Consider the following 17,766-nt stretch of genomic DNA (forward strand, 5'->3'; position numbering starts at 1 on the left):
TACCTACAGGTAGAACTGTTAAGAAGAAAACGTATAAAAAAAGTGTGGAACGAAGCGTTAAGATGCGAGTGAGAGAAAACGGTAAAAGAATTGAGAAAATAATGACAGAGAAAAGCAAGATGGCGAAGAAAGTTGAATGAGCAAGGCGTAAAAAATATATCAGTTAATTTTCAATTACATTAACAGAGAAGGTTTTGGTAAAGAATAATTACAATGCAACAGTGGTGTAGATTTATTTTATGCGCCACCATCCCAATTGTGGACTTGTTTCCTAACATTTCCAATACAATCAATCGCCATTCCAAACCTTTACGAATAACTTTAAAAAACATTTGCACATGCCTCGAAAGTATCGCCCTAGCATTAGCCGCTAGTGTAAATCCAAAACTGCCCATACATTTGTCTGTCATTGGTCATAAGCGTTAAAACTAGTAGATATTACTTTGGCTAGACCCCTAATTTACCAAGACCAAAAGGTTATAACCCTAGTTAAATGCATTGTTGATGCTTTTGCACTTTGATCTGTCCGGTACTTTACAGATCCCGTGGTCTCGGACGATTAAGTCATTGTTTTTTATTTCGTTCACATTATATTTACACACTACCCACTATCTACCGACTAATGATTTATAATATATATATATATAGAAAATCGGTTGCCATTACAAAGAAAAAAATTAAACTAATCATAATGAAACATATTTGGTGTAAATATATTATAAATGCTTTTTCATCAATATTTTTGTGAATTGTTATTTAAATCACAGTTAACCATAAATCGCAAAGCATGATGTTTCATAAAATAATCTGTCAATGGGTTTTTTTTTATCATTTCAATAGTTGAAGAACCGAACACTGAATGTCGCGTTTTAGGCAAGGTCTACACAGATTATTGTGGGCAGATGATGGTATTTCAACATGCATACCACCATTCACCTTGATACATAAGATCGAAGTTTCACGTACACAACAATAAAATAAATAGCTAATAGGAAATTATGAGATTTTATGTGCCATTGAACATCATTACCGCGGTAAGATTTTGGAAGACTGTCAAAGGAAAATAAGCTGTTTTTAACAAACTTCAAAAAAGGAGGTTATCAAATTAGATTTAAAAAAACACTGTATTTGAACCAATTTTGATGATTTTTTGCGTATGCTTCTCGTGTGCTTAAATTTAAATTGCCTATAGACATGTAGAGCAGTTTTTGAGTTATCTTTATTAATAATATTTTTTAATTAACTTCCTATTAAGCATTGTTGTTATTCTCATTTTATTTTGTTTCAGTCGGGTTTTATTTTTTGTAAAGTTTTTACTATTATTCATTTACCTTCGAATGACTTCGACATATGAGGATTAAGGCTGACCACATGACATCTAATCGACTTTAGTAATACCACAGCACAGACAAGCCATAACAATTGAGACTTATTTACAAAGATTAGTCACGAGAATGTGTCGCAAGAAGAATCTTTACTGGTGGTAGGACCACTTGTGAGTTTGCGCGGGTAGGTACCACCACCCTACCTATTTCTGCCGTGAAGCAGTAATGCGTTTCGGCTTGAAGGGTGGGGTAGCCGTTGTAACTATACTGAGACCTTAGAACTTATATCTCAAGGTGGGTGGCACATTTACGTTGTATATGTATAACTTAAATGCCGCTACCCGCCTTGAGATACGAGTTGTAAGGTCTCAGTTTTAACAGTACTGCGGCTGCCCCACCCTTCAAACCGAAACGCATTACTGCTTCATGGCAGAAATAGCCAAGGTGGTGGTACCTACCCGTGCGGACTCACAAGACGCCCTACCACCAGTAATTAAGCAAACTATAATTTTGCGGGTTTGATTTTTATTACACGATGTTATTCCTTCACCGTGGAAGTCAATCGTGAACATTCGTTAAGTATGTATTTCATTAGAGAAATTGGTACCCGCCAGTGGGATTCGAACGCGGTTGCATCGCTATATACGAATGCACCGGACGTCCTATCCTTTAGGCCACGACGACTTCAAAGACTTGTTAAAAAATGGTATGCGGAGCTTAATGCGGACGATGTACTTCCGCAGACACTAATCAGTCGGACGGGCGGTTGGGAACCACGACAATTTTAATGTACCAGTGAAAATCGTAACGAAGACAGCAAATAAACTACCGGTATATCGTAACACACGTTCTAATAAGTCAACAGTGTTCACAAGTACAATCGTATTGAGGAGTTACGCAGTCGTTAGAGAGGCGTGTGTACAAAAACACGCAAATTGAAAAGCGAGGTCAGTTTAGGTCGCGACCTCGTGACATCTTAAGTGTCACATTTAAGTGTTTTTTTATTAATTTTGAGGTTCATTAATTGTGTTGGACTACTTGGTGGGTTGAGCAACGTCTACGATTCGAGGGGCTTCCCCTGAATTGGAAATTTATTGCTGGCTTAAAAAAAATTTGCAAGGCGCGCATTTAAAAGTGACCTTTTTTTTGTCCTACCTAAGCTGAGAGCCTTGGGGAATTAACTAGTAGGTGAGCTCACGGGGCTGGAACCTGACGACGTTGCTAGCACGAACCCTAGCAAGAGCCGTGCTTCGCAGAATCTACCACCGGATCGGAAACGGGACCCACTGAGAAGATCCGGCGAGAAACTCAGTGGGTTGTGTTTGAGGGTTAATTTACTCGCCGAGCCCTTCGTCGCAAGCGACGGGTTTGACGAGAACGATGACCAGTGCTTGAGGTACCTAAAAGCACCGTTAGTGGATCGGGAGGATCCGAAATGACGTGTTTGGGGCGACGTCGACTGCTTTCCATTCTGTCCACAGGATCGGGAATGTAGTTACCGGCAGCCACGATGAGAGGGCTCTCGTGTCGTGCCGCTTTATCGAAGAGAAAAAGTGAGCGTGATCGTGAATCAGCAACTAATACATGGCGGGCTCGCGAAATCACATATTTAACCAAATTAATAATTTACTTTTTATTTTTTTATTTTAATTAATTGACGTTTCGGATTTTGTTGCCTCGAAGACAAACACACGATCCACTGACGCTGAGAGTCGCTAATGGACATCAACAGTTTTACTACACCACCAAATTTAGAGAGTGCACTTGATATTAAATGACCACTCGTGGATGTGAAATGCGGTCTGAAGTTTGATTTCATAATTGAATTGGTACAATGATTATCCTAGACATCATGTCGTTTGTAGCAAAAACAGGCAGGTTGACGCTGCTTTTTCAGCGCGCACTGCGCTACCGTAGGTTTCGTGTAGTCAGTGTGGTGGAGCTCGATGGGGTTTAGGCGGTAGTCGGTTCTGCAGAGCACGTGCCTTTATTAAGGCGTAGTCTGCTGTGAGAAATTGCGGAGGTGGAGGACCTCGGTCCTTCTCTACGCCCCTTCTTCCTCTCAGGAGGCGCCGGAGTCCGACATAGCCCGGTCCGTTAGCCCTTCGACAGGGTCTCCGTAAATTAATTCCCCAGCGTTAAAAAAAAAGGTTAACGCTGCTTACCTGTGTGAAATTTAGTGGCAAACTTGCCTTAAAACCTGGGTTTTAGACGGCCAATCAACCCTCTGCTGAGCATGAGTGAGAACAATAATTACCCTAGGTATTATTCTGGCGCAGAGCTCAGGGAGGGTAAACGTCAGATATTTCACAATAGCTTCATCGTTTTTCGCCACTAACTAAAGCAGTTGTTAAGGGCGTCTGCTACTAAACGACTCAAGTCTTATCGTACCATCACAAGGCATGCATATAGTAAGTACAATCAATTATAATCAACATTATGGTGAGTTCAAGTTGAAATTCGCAACTTTTTTTTTTTATTGCTTAGATGGGTGGACGAGCTCACAGCTCACCTGGTGGTAAGTGGTTACTGGAGCCTATAGACATCTACAACGTAAATGCGCCAGCCGCCTTGAGTTATAAGTTCTAAGGTTACAACGGCTGCCCTACCCTTCAAACCGAAACGCATTACTGCTTCACGGCAGAGATAGGCAGAGTGGTGGTACCTACCCACGCGGACTCTCAAGTGGTCCTACCACCAGTAAAAAGCTCAACTCAACTGTTAATGTTTTGTGGTCGTCGTGGCCTAAAGGATAAGACGTCCGGTGCATCCGTACGTAGCGATGCACCGGTGTTCGAATCCCGCAGGCGGGTACCAACTTTTCTAATGAAATACGTACTCAACAAATGTTCACGATTGACTTCTACGGTGAAGGAATAACATCGTGTAATAAAAATGAAACCCGCAAAATTATAATTTGCGTAATTACTGGTGGTGGGACCTCTTGTAAGTCCGCGCGGGTGGGTACCACCACCACCCTGCCTATTTCTGCCGTGAAGCAGTAATGCGTTTCGGTTTGAAGGGTGGGGCAGCCGTTATAACTATACTTGAGACCTTAGAACTTGTATCTCAAGGTGGGTGGCGCATTTACGCTGTGGATGTCTATGGGCTCCAGTAACCACTTAACACCAGGTGGGCTGTGAGCTCGTCCACCCATCTAAGCAATAAAAAAATAAAAAAATAATAATCATGAAATCTTCTACAAAAACCTTTTCGACAAGTAAATCTCTCTTTTACCGTTTAACTCCTTGTCTGCCATGTAGGTCACCGGTGCCCTCCGCGGCGCACTGAAGTAATTATGTCGATTTCTGTTATTAAGGCGCTACGCTTACTTAGACTATCTAGAAGACTCTGGAAAAGACTTATCCGAAGATACTGAGAATGAATCTATTTCTAATAGACCTAAAAGACTAAAACATACATGCGGTAGGCAGCGGCTTGGCTCTGCCCCTGGAATTGCTAAAGTCCATGGGTGATGGTAACCACTTACCATCAGGTGGGCCATATGCTCGTCTGCATACAAGGGCAATAAAAAATATTCAAAAGAAGTTAACAAAGGTAGGCAATATAGACACGTTAGTAAGAGAAATCTACATACACAATTACTTCAGTGCGCCGCCTAGGGCACCGGTGACCTACATGTCAGTCAAAGTGTTAATAAATATTTTCTTTTCGAAATTAGAACGATAGAAGCACTTTTTCGACTTTGAAATGTTTTCACACATTAAAAGAATATAACTTGAGACGCCATTTTGTGTATTATTAAAACACAATTTAAAGTAACTAATTAATCTGATCGCAATTAAAATTACAAGCCCCTTGCAGCTTAACGTTGGATATAAAAAAAAACCATTTTGTTATGCTAATTCCGTAATTATAAACGCGTTATTGTCATCGATACTGTGAAATACAACATTAAAACTGGAAAATAATATATGAAATTCTAAACCTTACGATCTAAGAAATAAAGTTTAACACATCAGTAATAAAAACCGTGGTATCCTAAATAGGAAGTTTTCAAAATGTAATTGCACTTTTTTGTGGGAAAAAAAAATCGTACTAAAATCACCGGATATCTAAATGAGATTGTGATACGGTAATTTTTATGGTTCCATTGTTAGATTTAAGATGAAAACTTATTAAATCGCGTATAATTGAATTAAATACATTTATCCCAAGGTCTTCTTCTAATACGTGAGGCCAGCCTCTGGTTTTAAATTAAATAGAAAAGGGGAGGGTTGAGTTGGAGTTTCGATCTTTCCACATGGTTCCTAAGGAACGTGGATCTCCATGATGACCTGGAGCTTCACTCAGTCAGTAAGTATCTACAGTCGGCATCATTGCGCCACTTTGAGAAGGCGACACGACATGAGAACCTGAGAACATTGTTGTGGCCGCTGGGGATTACATACCCGACCCGGTAGACCGAATGGTAAAGGGTCGATGTCGCCCAAAACACGTCATCCTCCCGATCCACTCACGGTGCTTTTAGGTACCACAAGCACCAGTCACCGTCCTCGTCGAACCCGTCGCTTGCGACGAAGGGCTCGACTAGCGAATTAACCCACAGACACAGCCCACTGAGTTTCTCGCCGGATCTTCTCAGTAGGTCGCGTTTCCGATCCGGTGGTAGATTCTGCGAAGCACGGCTCTTGCTAGGGCCAGTGTTAGCAACACTCCGGTTTGAGCCCCCTGAGGTTAGGGTGAATCTAAAATAGCCTCTCAAGGCTATCAGTATAGATAGAAAAAAGAAAAAAAAAAACCTTTCCACCGTAAAACAGTCAACGTCGAATATCTGGCGGCCATTAATTAACCGGACCCAAATAAGGCTTTAGCGGTTTCGAAGAAGTAAACCTTTTCCAAAAGCACTGCCGTGGAAGTACGCGGAACCCCACCATTTGTATTTACCCAAGAAAGACTCACGAGGCCACTACCCTCAGCATTGAGGATTATCGATACAAGGAGGAGAGAAACTTTTTTCAATACACAAACACGACACAAATATCTTCTCGTGTCAAAAATAATTTAAATAAAAACATCATAGAACAGAACACGTCAGAAACATCATAGAACAGAAACACATCAGAAACATCATAGAACATCAGAAGGAAACATCATAGAACATTTTCGATATAAACTTGAAAGCTTCAAGTTCCAATCGAAAATATTTGGACTCGCTTCAGTATTTGGGCAGTTCCAAAAAACAATGGCAAAATTCATTTTTACCTTATCAGGTATTTCAGCAGTACATGAGCTTAGTTTGATAGTGGACTGCAAATTTCTAGTGAGCCCGTGGCGTTTGAGATATCCTGAAGATAGCGTCAAAGCGATACTTCATAATAGGTTTTTTTGCCTAAATATGTGTGGCTTTGCCTAGATCGGTGAGCGAACGTTCACGGGGCTAAGCCTGAGAGATTTTGTTAACATCTACCCTAGCAAGAGTAGTGATACGCTAAATATACCACAGGATCCGAATCGTGACCCACTGAAAAGATCCGATGAGTTAAGGCGCACGTTTCTTATTCATTTATTGTAGATAAGACTTGCAAAATAATAAATTTTTGAATTAAAATCGAACCAAAAAAAAGTATTGTTTTTTAAATACAAGATTAAGTAATTATTTTGTACCGAATAGGGGGATTATTAAAACGAATTATAAAAAAACCTTCATTCTTCATTTTCGTATTACCTACAAAAATAAGCACACAAAGATGTTTTTAATTGCGCAAAAAAACTAAAAACTATTGTTTCCGCCCGGGATCGGACCGGGGGCCTTCTGCGTGTTAGGCAGATGTGATAACCGCTACACCACGGAAACCGATATTCGTGTGGCCTAAATTATGAATCATTATCTAATGAAATTATATGTATTTTATAACATTTTTTCAATTAATGTAAACTTCATTATAACATTAAATAATTGCACATGTTTATAAATCTCATATTTTTTTACGAAAACTTTCGTAAAAAGTATAAATTGGTACAACAATTATTTTTTTGGCTGAATAATAATTAATAAAAAAATTTATTATTTAATTGTGTTTATTACCTAAAAAGAAATAAGTTATTCTTTTTTATAAATTTAATTATAATTAAGCTTTTTATGATTACGTTTCAGAGAGCAAGCTTTATTTTGTAGATACATCAAAAGGTTTTCTAATTACATTCTTTTATAAGACTAACATGTATATTGAAAATAATAACATGTTTCAAGCTATGTAGTACTTTCATGAAAAAAACATCTTGGATTAGTCACAAAAATTAATCAATAAAGTCAATTTTTTGTACAAATTTATTTGGAATGTACAATCCTAGATATAGCTACATAGCTGTGTCTTGTGTTTGTATCATGGTACCCAACTGGACCCGCATCACAATCTGCACAACTCAAATATTTATGATTGTCAACGGTGTGCGTAAAACCTATATTTTCAAATGTATACATGTTCTCGACATGATAAAATTCCTTTATAGTCTCGTTCTGTACTTCTCTATCGTTGTTACTGGCTTGCTGCATAAGTGGCAGATCTTTCTGGAAACAAAAGAATGCAATGTCACTGATATTTTCTTTGCGCGTGTGAGTACGCACAGTAGATACCACCAGTGTGCCGTGAAGCAGTAATGCATTTCGATTAGAAGGGTGGAGCAGCCGTTATACTGTAAAAACGGAGACCTTAGAACTCATGCCTCGAGGTAGGGCATTTACGTTGTAAATGTCTATGGGCTCCTCCACATATCGAAGCAATAACAAAATTCAACTATAAAGCTACATTAACTTTGCTTTGAGTCTCTTAATTGTTTAAGAATTAAAAAAAAAAAAAGAATTGTCTTTAATTCATATGAATTAAAATATACTGTGATATAAAACTAAGTAAATGTGTCAATAACTTATTTAATAACTTGTTTACCTCTTGAGCGATATAATTAGATGATTTCTTATCCAAAATTTTCGAACCGCAAAATTTGCATTGCACTACGAGTTTGTTTTTTCCGTCTTCAACATATTCCCTTTGCTCCGTTTCGATTGGCGATACATCATTTTCCATTTCAGCCATTATGTACTGTTAATTAATTACTTCTATACTTATAACCTAAAAGCGAGTTCATTTGTAATGGAAAAAATTAATAAACTTCTATTTTAATGAATCTCTTGGGGAATTGTTTGTACGGTGAATCGTATGATAGGTCTATGATCGTATGACGTATTGGAATGACAGCTGACAATTGTGACGTGACCAATATGTAACGACATTGACGTTTTAATGAGTAATTTTGTGCCAAAAAATGTCAAAATTACTCTTTACGTGCCTTAAGTTATAAGTTTTTTTCTGATATAAGTATAGAAAGAACATGAAAAATATTAGTTAATTTCTTGTCAAGAATATTCGATAAAAGAAAATTGTTTCGATTTTCAAAAGACTTGGGTCTTGGACTCAAATATTATTAATAATTTAATATCTCGAATATATTAAGTGATCTATGATCTAATAATCTATGTTCCTGTTGCCATCATAGATTATACATTAGCAGTGATGCCAGCTCCGGCGTTTTCCCCCCAAATTTAGGGGGGAAAAATCTATACAGGGATTATTTTAGAGGGTGACATTTTTTGGGGATATTTTTAGGGATAAAATTGTACTTGTATTTTTTAAAAAAATTCTACGTACATCAACAAAAAAAAACAATTTCATAATGTGATGAAGGGGAGTTTTGTTTTGAATTTTGTGTTTTTTTTGGGGAGTTTTGTTTTGAATTTAGTGGTTTTTGAAATTGCTTTAGGGGGAAAGTTTTCAAACAGCTGGCGACACTGTACATTAGATTTGACATTAGTGATTTTGACTGTGACATTTCATTTAATTGACATAACAAAACGTGAAAACTAAAAAAAAAAACAAAGGTATTGATGTTTCCTGTCCTAAATGCTGATATTTGATATTTATTTATCAACATTAGTTCGAGTGGTTTTTGTATCATATAATATAATAATGAGTTCAGGATTTATCTCAGAGTCTGAAATTTTGGAATCCAGACGCCGTCGGCAAGAGGAATGGGATAAAGTACGTACAGAAGACCAACCAAGAGGTTAGATACTTATTAAATATCTATACGATTAAACTTATCGGAACATTGTCAAAATGTACAAAAGTACAAATTAAATTTTTTATTAGAAAGAAGTATGTAGTGAAAAGAGAAGAATAATATTATGTAAATATTGAAACCTTTGACAAAAACGTTGAATTATGATTAAATTTTTTATTATTTTTACTGTACCACTGTACTGTATATTTGTACCACGATTGAAGTCTGTGCACATATTATGTACCTAGTCTTAAATCCCCCAATAAACCAAAAGAAAATAGGTGCGACTGAAAATCAGCTATTTACTATTTGATGCATCTATTTTGAACAGCATCAGCTGAGCCACCTCCTTTTGCCTTTTTCTATTTCATTTCTTTATTTACCTGTAATTATCTAATTCTGTGTAAGAAGCAATAAATGAATTAATACTATTCTTTATTTGTTTGTATAAAAAAAGACAATTTTACAATTCAAGTTTTATATTAAATATATGAGGTGTTCAGCAATGCTTGCGGAATAACTAAAAATAAAGATTTCATTTCTAGAGGCACCCGAAGAGGAGTATGATTCAAGGCCACTGTTTCAACGGCTTGAAGAGCAAAGAATGAAGAAAGATGCTGAATATGAGGAAGCGCATAAACTTAGTAAGAGACATTTACATTAACGCATTGACTGCAAAGGCAAAGTTAGGCTATCCAGGTGCTCAGAATTCAAAGTCTCAAGTCAAAGTATCCAGGTGCTTAGAAATGCTGCAATGCTTAGAAATCGACATAATGACTGCCATGTGCTACGTAGGGCACAGGTGACCTACGTGGCAGTCAAAGGGTTAAGAAAGTTCTTGTTAATATCTTCACACTCATGTACATATTATGATGCGACAGTTGACTAACTAGCAAAATATACATCTATACTAATATATAAATCTACAGTGGTTTTTATGGATGTTCCATTATAACTCCTGAACCATGCATCTGATTGACTTGAAACTTGGTATCCAAGTAGAAACTACATGTACTTAATGGATAGGCTAATATTTATATGAGTGTTGGACTCCCTACACCAGTTGCGGGGGCGTTAATGATGAGAATCTTTATGGAGGTGAGAAATAATAATGTTAATTTTAAATGCCCAGTGAAGCGGATGGGTACAGTTAGTAGATTAGAAATTCGACATTTGGAAGTTTGTTTATTACAAAACCATTTATAACCAAGATCTGGATTTTGATTATTCTCATTATAAAAGTGGTTTATGCTCTGGTCTGTTCCAATATAAGTATAATAGACCTAGAAACCATCAACCTGGTGGCAGGGCTCATTAAGGCACCCTGAGCTCTGGACACCACTTAACACCATATGGACCGTGTCAACCTAAGACAAAATAAAGACAATGATACGAAGCATAGCCAGATTATAGATAGTTGTCTGTAAATCAATGTCACATAAGCTGATTGTAGTACTAATCTGTTTATTATATTATATAGAAAACATGATCCGTGGTTTGGATGATGATGAGGTGGGCTTCCTGGATCTTGTCGAGAGAACAAAAGCTAAAGCAGCTCAGCAAATTTCCATTGAAGAACAGAAGGAAATGCAAGAATTCAGGTACAATATTGTTACTTTTTCATAACTTTTACTGCTCTGTGTTGTCCCACTGCTATTAAGTGGTTACCGGAGTCCATAGTCAACAACAACATAGACCATTAGCTCATATTATCTCAAGTTTTATTCTGTTTTACAGTACAACGGCGTCGCCCATCTAACTGAAACACATTACTGTTTCAGGGCAGAAATAGGTACCATGGTACCAAATAGGTACATTTTGCAAATTTCAATTTTACTATATGTGTGATGTTATTCCTTCATTTTGGAAGTCATCACAAACATTAGTTAAGTTTGTATTACATTACAAATATTACGTACCTACCAGATAGATTTGAGTAGCGGCACAGCTGCGTAGCTTGTTATGAATGCACCAGGCTTCTTATCCTTTACGCGATAACTATTCCAAAATGTATACTTAAGACTTTATTAACTGATCGTCGCAGAAGCCGCCACTCACGGCTCAGCCGCGGGCGAGTATTGTTATAATTTATATGGTTATGTGGAGGAGGAGTATACAGCTACTGACAAAAACAAAATTGTTGAAAACAAAGCGAATAGTCGAAAGCTGATTTATAGGCATCAATTGGCAAACAAAAAGCTGATTTTAGTACGCCTATACTGGTCGATGAATAATGTGATATGGTTGAAAAACTATAACCCAGTGCTAATGTTGTAAGTAGCCTTCTTCATAACACCAACCAATTCTAGGAGCTCCTAGTCTGGCCAGATCGACAAACGCAGTGATTACTACAACCAACAGATTTCAGCTATATATTTGTTATGTTTTCTTTATTGATTTAAAGTGTCTTTTATGCATTATTTAAAAAAAAATATTAGCATTGTGCACTTCTTCTCTATATTCTCTATAAGTGTGGATAATTTCATACTCCGTCCGCGCAATTTTCGTAAAAAGGGGTACAAAGTTTTTGCCTCACGTATTAATATATAGATACAGGTAATTTATACTATGTTCTGTTAATTTATCAAACGAAAATTGCTTTTTTTGATTATATTATGTGGGAATCATGTTTGACTTGGGAGGGTTTTCTAGTTTTATCTATTATAGGTAATGATGGATATACTATCGGTTCTAATATCTTTGTTACTTTCAGAGAGCGAGTGTCCAATCTAGCTGAGAGTGAAGAAATGACTCGTCTCCGAGCTCAATTGGCTCTGGGTAAAACTCAAACCACAACAACACCGACACAGAAAAACAAACTGCAAGGGGTATGTGTGAAAATGAATAAAACTTTTTTTTTTATTGCTTAGATGGGTGGGCTAGCTCACAGCTCACCTGGTGTTAAGTGGTTACTGCAGCCCATAGACATCTACAACGTAAATGCGCCACCCCCCACCTTGAGATATAAGTTCTAAGGTCTCAGTATAGTTACAACGGCTGCCCCACCCTTCAAACCGAAACGCATTAATGCTTCACGGCAGAAATAGGCAGGGCGGTGGTACCTACCCGTGCGGACTCGCAAGAGGTCCTACCACCAGTAAAAGACTGAAGACTGCTGGTGGGCTTTGTCTCAAGGTAGGTGGCTGAATTTACGTTGTAGATGTCTATGGGCTCCAGTAACCACTTAACATCAGGTGGGCTGTGAGCTCGTCCACCCATCTAAGCAACAAAAAAAAGGAAATGTTTCGGTGATCGTAGCTGATTTCGAGAGCTCATTAAAATAATTTATACAATAGTGTTAAATTTTCATTGCTTCAATTTGTATATCTGTTTGTTAATTTTTCAATCAGTTGATTGTCAGAAAGCGTAAGGCGAGCGAAATAGAAGAGGAAAATCAGAAAGACGCGCCGCCCGCCAAGACCAACGGAGTGGTTTCGAACAAGTAATTAAATTTTCTTTTTTTTTTTTAACTATTGCATAGCTTTTATCGCGGGCCTTGAGCGCGGCGACTGAATCAAGAAATTCCGTAACGAAAATAACCTGACACCCCTCACTCCGCCTACCATGTAGCTCGCGTTCAACACATTCACACGTCGCGCTGGTGTAGTGTTTGTGAATAAGCGCGCGGCGTGACGTCGCACTGCATGAGCATCATGAAAAGTCTGCCCATCTCTCTCTCACGCGGTCTAGCTTATGAGTGTGAAGTGGACAGTTAATGTTTTGCTTTTGTTAATGTTTATAAATATAGCGTGGTCTTATTCTTATTATTGTTTTAATATTAAATTATTATTGTCTAATTGTAATTGCATAAGTTGATAAAAAATGCTTTGCAAATAGCTTTACCGCGGCAGTCCCCGAGTGCCACATGTCTTTTTTATTGATGCACATAACAAATTACAACCATAGAAATTGTAAGTTTAAATATTTAACATAATAATCTGGATGGCAGTTCAAAACAGGTGCATACAGAAAAAAATTAACAACTGAACAGATGCCTAAATACCATGTGTATATTATATACATACACACATACGCTCTCACACACACACACACACGCTCTCACACACACGCACACGCACAGCCATATGTAAGTTACTATCTAATTAAATTATGCACCTGATCTTTAGTGGTTACAGACGTCCACGACCACATCTCAAAGGTCAGAGTCAGCCATACCACTCTTCCGACCAGAGAATCTGGTGGAAATAGTGGTAAGGTTCCGACTAGTGCGGACTGTATGTGCTGATATCAACTTGAAACAGAACCTATAAACCTCAATTCTATAACGACCGCTCCACCCTAAAAACTGGAACAGCTACCTGCTTCAAGGTAGAAATAGGTAGAGTGGTAGCACCTACCCGTGCGGAATCGCAAGTCGTCCTACCACCATTAAAGTAATATAATTGTGGTACACGATAGCAACTAATATCGCCTGATTCTTAATCTGACAAATACAGATCAGGTAAAGTCCTCTGATCTCAATACTTTAAACAAATTTAATTTACAACTACCTGCAATTCGTGCAAATCCACACGTCATTTCGGATCCTCCCGATCCACTAACGGTGCTTTTAGGTACCTCAACTCAAGCACCGGTCATTGTTCTCGTCGAACCCGTCGCTTGCGACGAAGGGCTCGACGAGTAAATTAACCCTCAGACACAGCCCACTCACTGAGTTTCTCGCCGGATCTTCTCAGTGGGTCGCGTTTCCGATCCCGTGGTAGATTCTGCGAAGCACGGCTCTTGCTAGGTTTCGTGTTAGCATCGTCGTCAGGTTTGAGCCCCGTGACCTCACCTGCTAGTTAAGGTTACGTTGAAATAACCTCTTAAGGCTCTCAGCTAGGTAGGAATAAAAAAAAAGCAAATGCAACATTAAAAGGTTGACATGTGTGATTTTTTTTAGAATGTTTTACGGCCCTGGATGCGAGTTCTTATGAGCCCGTAGTAAAGTCACAAATTCACTTTACTGTTTTTATTTTTAAAGTACACCTATTGTAAGACCATGTGTGATTTCTTCCGCAGTGTTGCAACAAGTAAAATTCAAGCGGATTCCGGGATAGTCGTGGGCGCGTTGAGTGTGGCCGGAGTGTTGCCAGGGTTGGGACACTACCGCTCTGATTCATCTACCGATACAACCGATTCTAGTGACGACGAGGTATGTTAATAATTAAAAACAAAAGTCTGCTTAGTTTAAAAATAAGAATAGTAACGAAAAACCCATCTTGTGTGCTCACAAGAGGTATATACCGCTATGCTATCTAGTTCTGATACATTGTAGCGGCCGTCTGGTGTAGTGGTAAGTGACATGGTCTCTACAACGTAAATGCGCCACCAACCTTGAGTTCTAAGGTCTCAGTATAGGTACAACGGCGAAATAGGCAGAGTGATGACCTACCTGTACCTACCCGTGCGGCCTCGCAAGACGTCCTAACACCAGTAGGACTGTTGGAAACCCAACAAATTGGTATAAAACCTTTTTTATTGTTGTGGTTATGGTTTTGACATTACATTTGAATTTTGGAATGTCTTAGATTTGTCATTCTCTTTTTATACGTGCAATCCTCGCGAGTTTATTTATTAAGTTCCTTGCCCATCCTAATCCCACAGTCCACTACAGGACTCCTTATATACAGCATGCTGTTTATTGGATTGTTAAAATATATACAGTATGTTTTTTTTTAGAGCGATAAATGTTGCAAGAGGGACTTGCTGGGACGGCGGCCGGAGCACGCGGAGAGCAAGTCGCGCAAAGACGAATCCAAAAGTTAGGGTTGTCTATGAAATACGACGATTTATTTAAAAAAAACAATGATTCCGCAAACGTATCCTGTTTACGCGTACTTTCGAACGATGTGATTTTAGTATGTAAGTTATTGAAATAAATGAAAGGTTTTATTGATTTTCTTTGTTTTATTTCTGGAAGTGATAACTTCTTAAGAGAAGATAAGCCGCTTCGTTACGTAACGCGTGACGGCGTTAGTCTTGCTTCCCTTACGTAATTTTTTTTTTTTTATTGTTTAGGTATGTGGACGAGCTCACAGCCCACCTGGTGTTAAGTGGTTACTGGAGCCCATAGACATCTATAACGTAAATGCGCCACACACCTTGAGATATAGTTCTAAGGGTCTCAGTATTGTCACAACGGCTACCCCACCCTTCAAACCGAAACGCATTACTGCTTCACGGCAGAAATAGGCGGGGTGGTGGTACCTACCCGCGCGGACTCACAAGAGGTCCTACCACCAGTCATTACGCAAATTATAATTTTGCGGGTTTGATTTTTATTACACGATGTTATTCCTTCACTGTGGAAGTCAATCGTGAACATTTGTTAAGTACGTATTTCATTAGAAAAATTGGTACCCGCCTGCGGGATTCGAACACCGTCGCATCGCTCGATACGAATGCACCGGACGTCTTATCCTTTAGGCCACGACGACTTCCTAACTATTTACACATACATAATAATTAAATGTAGACAATAATATGATACATACACAAAAGTCTAATGTACATATTCAAGAATTGTAACTATGCATAAAATATATTTTATAATCAATAACTTTTTCTTACATTATCATATTGATATAGTACATAAAATTTTCAAGTTTTTTATCTTATCTCAAGTTTTTTTTTTATTGTCCTATAGGCAGACGAGCATACGGCCCACCTGATGGTGAGTGGTTACCGTCGCCCATGGACTTCAGCAATGCCAGGGGCAGAGCCCAGCCGCTGCCTACCGCCTAATACTCTCCACAAGACTCTTAAAAAAGGACATGTAAAAGCGCTCGGGAAACACCGTGGGGGGAGTTCATTCCATAGGCGGATGGTACGTGGCAAAAAAGACTTCTGGAAACGCACTGTCGATGAACGCAGTGGTTCCAGATAATTTGGATGAACTCAGCTCCGATGGCGGGACGTGCGATGATAAAAAGGAGATGAGGGGATCATCTCAAACAATTCCTCAGAGCACTCCCCATGGAACATACGGTACAAAATACAGAGGGAACCGAAGTCCCTCCGCAGACCCAGAGGTTCCAAACGATCCGTGAGAAAGAGATTATCGATAATCCGAACGGCCCTCTTCTGTATGGAGTCAAATGGAAGAAGCTGATATTTGGGAGCCCCGGCCCAGAGGAGCAGTACTCCACGCGAGGCCGGACTTGTGCTTTATAAAGCAAAAGTCTTTGTCCAGGCGTGAAGTACCGCTTCGCGCTGTTGAGGGCTCCCAGCATTTTGGACTCCAACTTGGCTTTGCCTTCCGAATGACTCCGAAATTGGACATCGCTCGAAATATCGACCCCCAGAATCCCGATACTCGCGAAAAACTGCAGGGACACTCCTTGAAATTCCGGCGCCATGACAAAAGGATCCTTCTTCGCAGTGAACGCGCAAACCTGTGTCTTCAATGAACTGAATTCAGTTCACCCCACTTGGAAACCAGAGAGTTCTCCACTTCAGACAAAAGTTTTAATCGCCTCTCGTGTACAACGCTTCGAGAGAGACTCTGATGGCCGATATATCGCGCATCCCCCGCGCCATCATCCGCATAGCAATGCATGCCATTAATAGATAGCATGTCATTGATATGCAGTATGAAAAGCGTGGGGGAGAGCACCGAACCTTGTGGAACACCAGCGTTGATGGTCATGGTATCGGAGCACCAGCCGTCGACGACAACTGTGATGCTCCGTCCATTCAAAATCCAAAAAGCTAGCGATTTACTTACAGAGTCCCTCAGGGATCCCGTAAGCTGGAAGTTTCGATAGAAGTGCCCTATGCCAGACCCTGTCGAAGGCCTTCGCGATGTCAAGGCTCACAGCGAGAGCCTCGCCCTTTGCTTTCCAAGGCTTCAGCCCATTTATGTGTGAGGTATACAAGAAGATCGCCAGCTGAGCGACCATGACGGAAACCGTACTGCCGGTCACTGATAGGCTGGCGATCCTCAAGATACTTAAGAAGTTGGATGTTTATGATTTTCTCCATGACCTTGGAAAGCAAGGAAATTATCGCGATAGGTAATTCGAGGGGTTCGACCGGTTACCCTTTTTGGGGATAGGGTGGACATGAGCAGTCTTCCATGAAGACGGAACCCTGTTGGTATTGTACGAGAGGCGATATAGACGCGTTAGCGCGGGTGTCAATTCAGGGGCATGTCTTTAGAACCACTGCGGGGATGCAATCCGGCCCACTCGACTTATGGACATCAAGAAGGCGAAGCTCCTGCCTGACTGCACGCTGTGTGATGCGAATCTCAGACAAGGAGCTGTCACACCGGGAGATGTTGGGCGATGAGGCAAAGAGTTTGACCAGAAGGAAGGTTGCCTGGACTCGGTAACAATATATATATAGAGCATGTGTA

General features: G+C 39.5%; 2 protein-coding genes, 1 long non-coding RNA gene and 1 other non-coding gene across 4 annotated transcripts in view; 2 read left to right on the forward strand and 2 right to left on the reverse strand.

The window, feature by feature from the left end:
• Window positions 1–17,766, forward strand: part of LOC134200721 (uncharacterized) — a 111,440-nt gene that overhangs the window by 40,919 nt on the left and 52,755 nt on the right. The window lies entirely within an intron of this gene.
• Window positions 7,071–7,143, reverse strand: TRNAV-AAC (transfer RNA valine (anticodon AAC)). Its single transcript has one exon. It is a non-coding gene; the product is annotated as a tRNA-Val (tRNA).
• LOC101738396 (guanine nucleotide exchange factor MSS4 homolog) lies at window positions 7,350–8,548 on the reverse strand. Its single transcript, XM_004927484.4, has 2 exons — window positions 8,234–8,548; window positions 7,350–7,857 (listed from the first exon to the last, which is right to left on the reverse strand). Exons 1-2 carry the CDS (start codon window positions 8,378–8,380, stop codon window positions 7,618–7,620), a joined length of 387 nt encoding a protein of 128 aa, XP_004927541.1. The 5' UTR covers window positions 8,381–8,548; the 3' UTR covers window positions 7,350–7,617.
• Window positions 9,117–15,303, forward strand: LOC101738533 (PSME3-interacting protein). Its single transcript, XM_004927485.5, has 7 exons — window positions 9,117–9,407; window positions 9,950–10,048; window positions 10,885–11,005; window positions 12,118–12,232; window positions 12,755–12,846; window positions 14,427–14,559; window positions 15,087–15,303. The coding sequence occupies exons 1-7, from the start codon at window positions 9,245–9,247 to the stop codon at window positions 15,171–15,173; spliced, it is 810 nt and encodes a 269-aa protein (XP_004927542.1). The 5' UTR covers window positions 9,117–9,244; the 3' UTR covers window positions 15,174–15,303.

This window comes from Bombyx mori, chromosome 20, assembly GCF_030269925.1.
Source record: "Bombyx mori chromosome 20, ASM3026992v2".
Classification (NCBI taxonomy): Eukaryota; Metazoa; Arthropoda; class Insecta; order Lepidoptera; family Bombycidae; genus Bombyx; species Bombyx mori.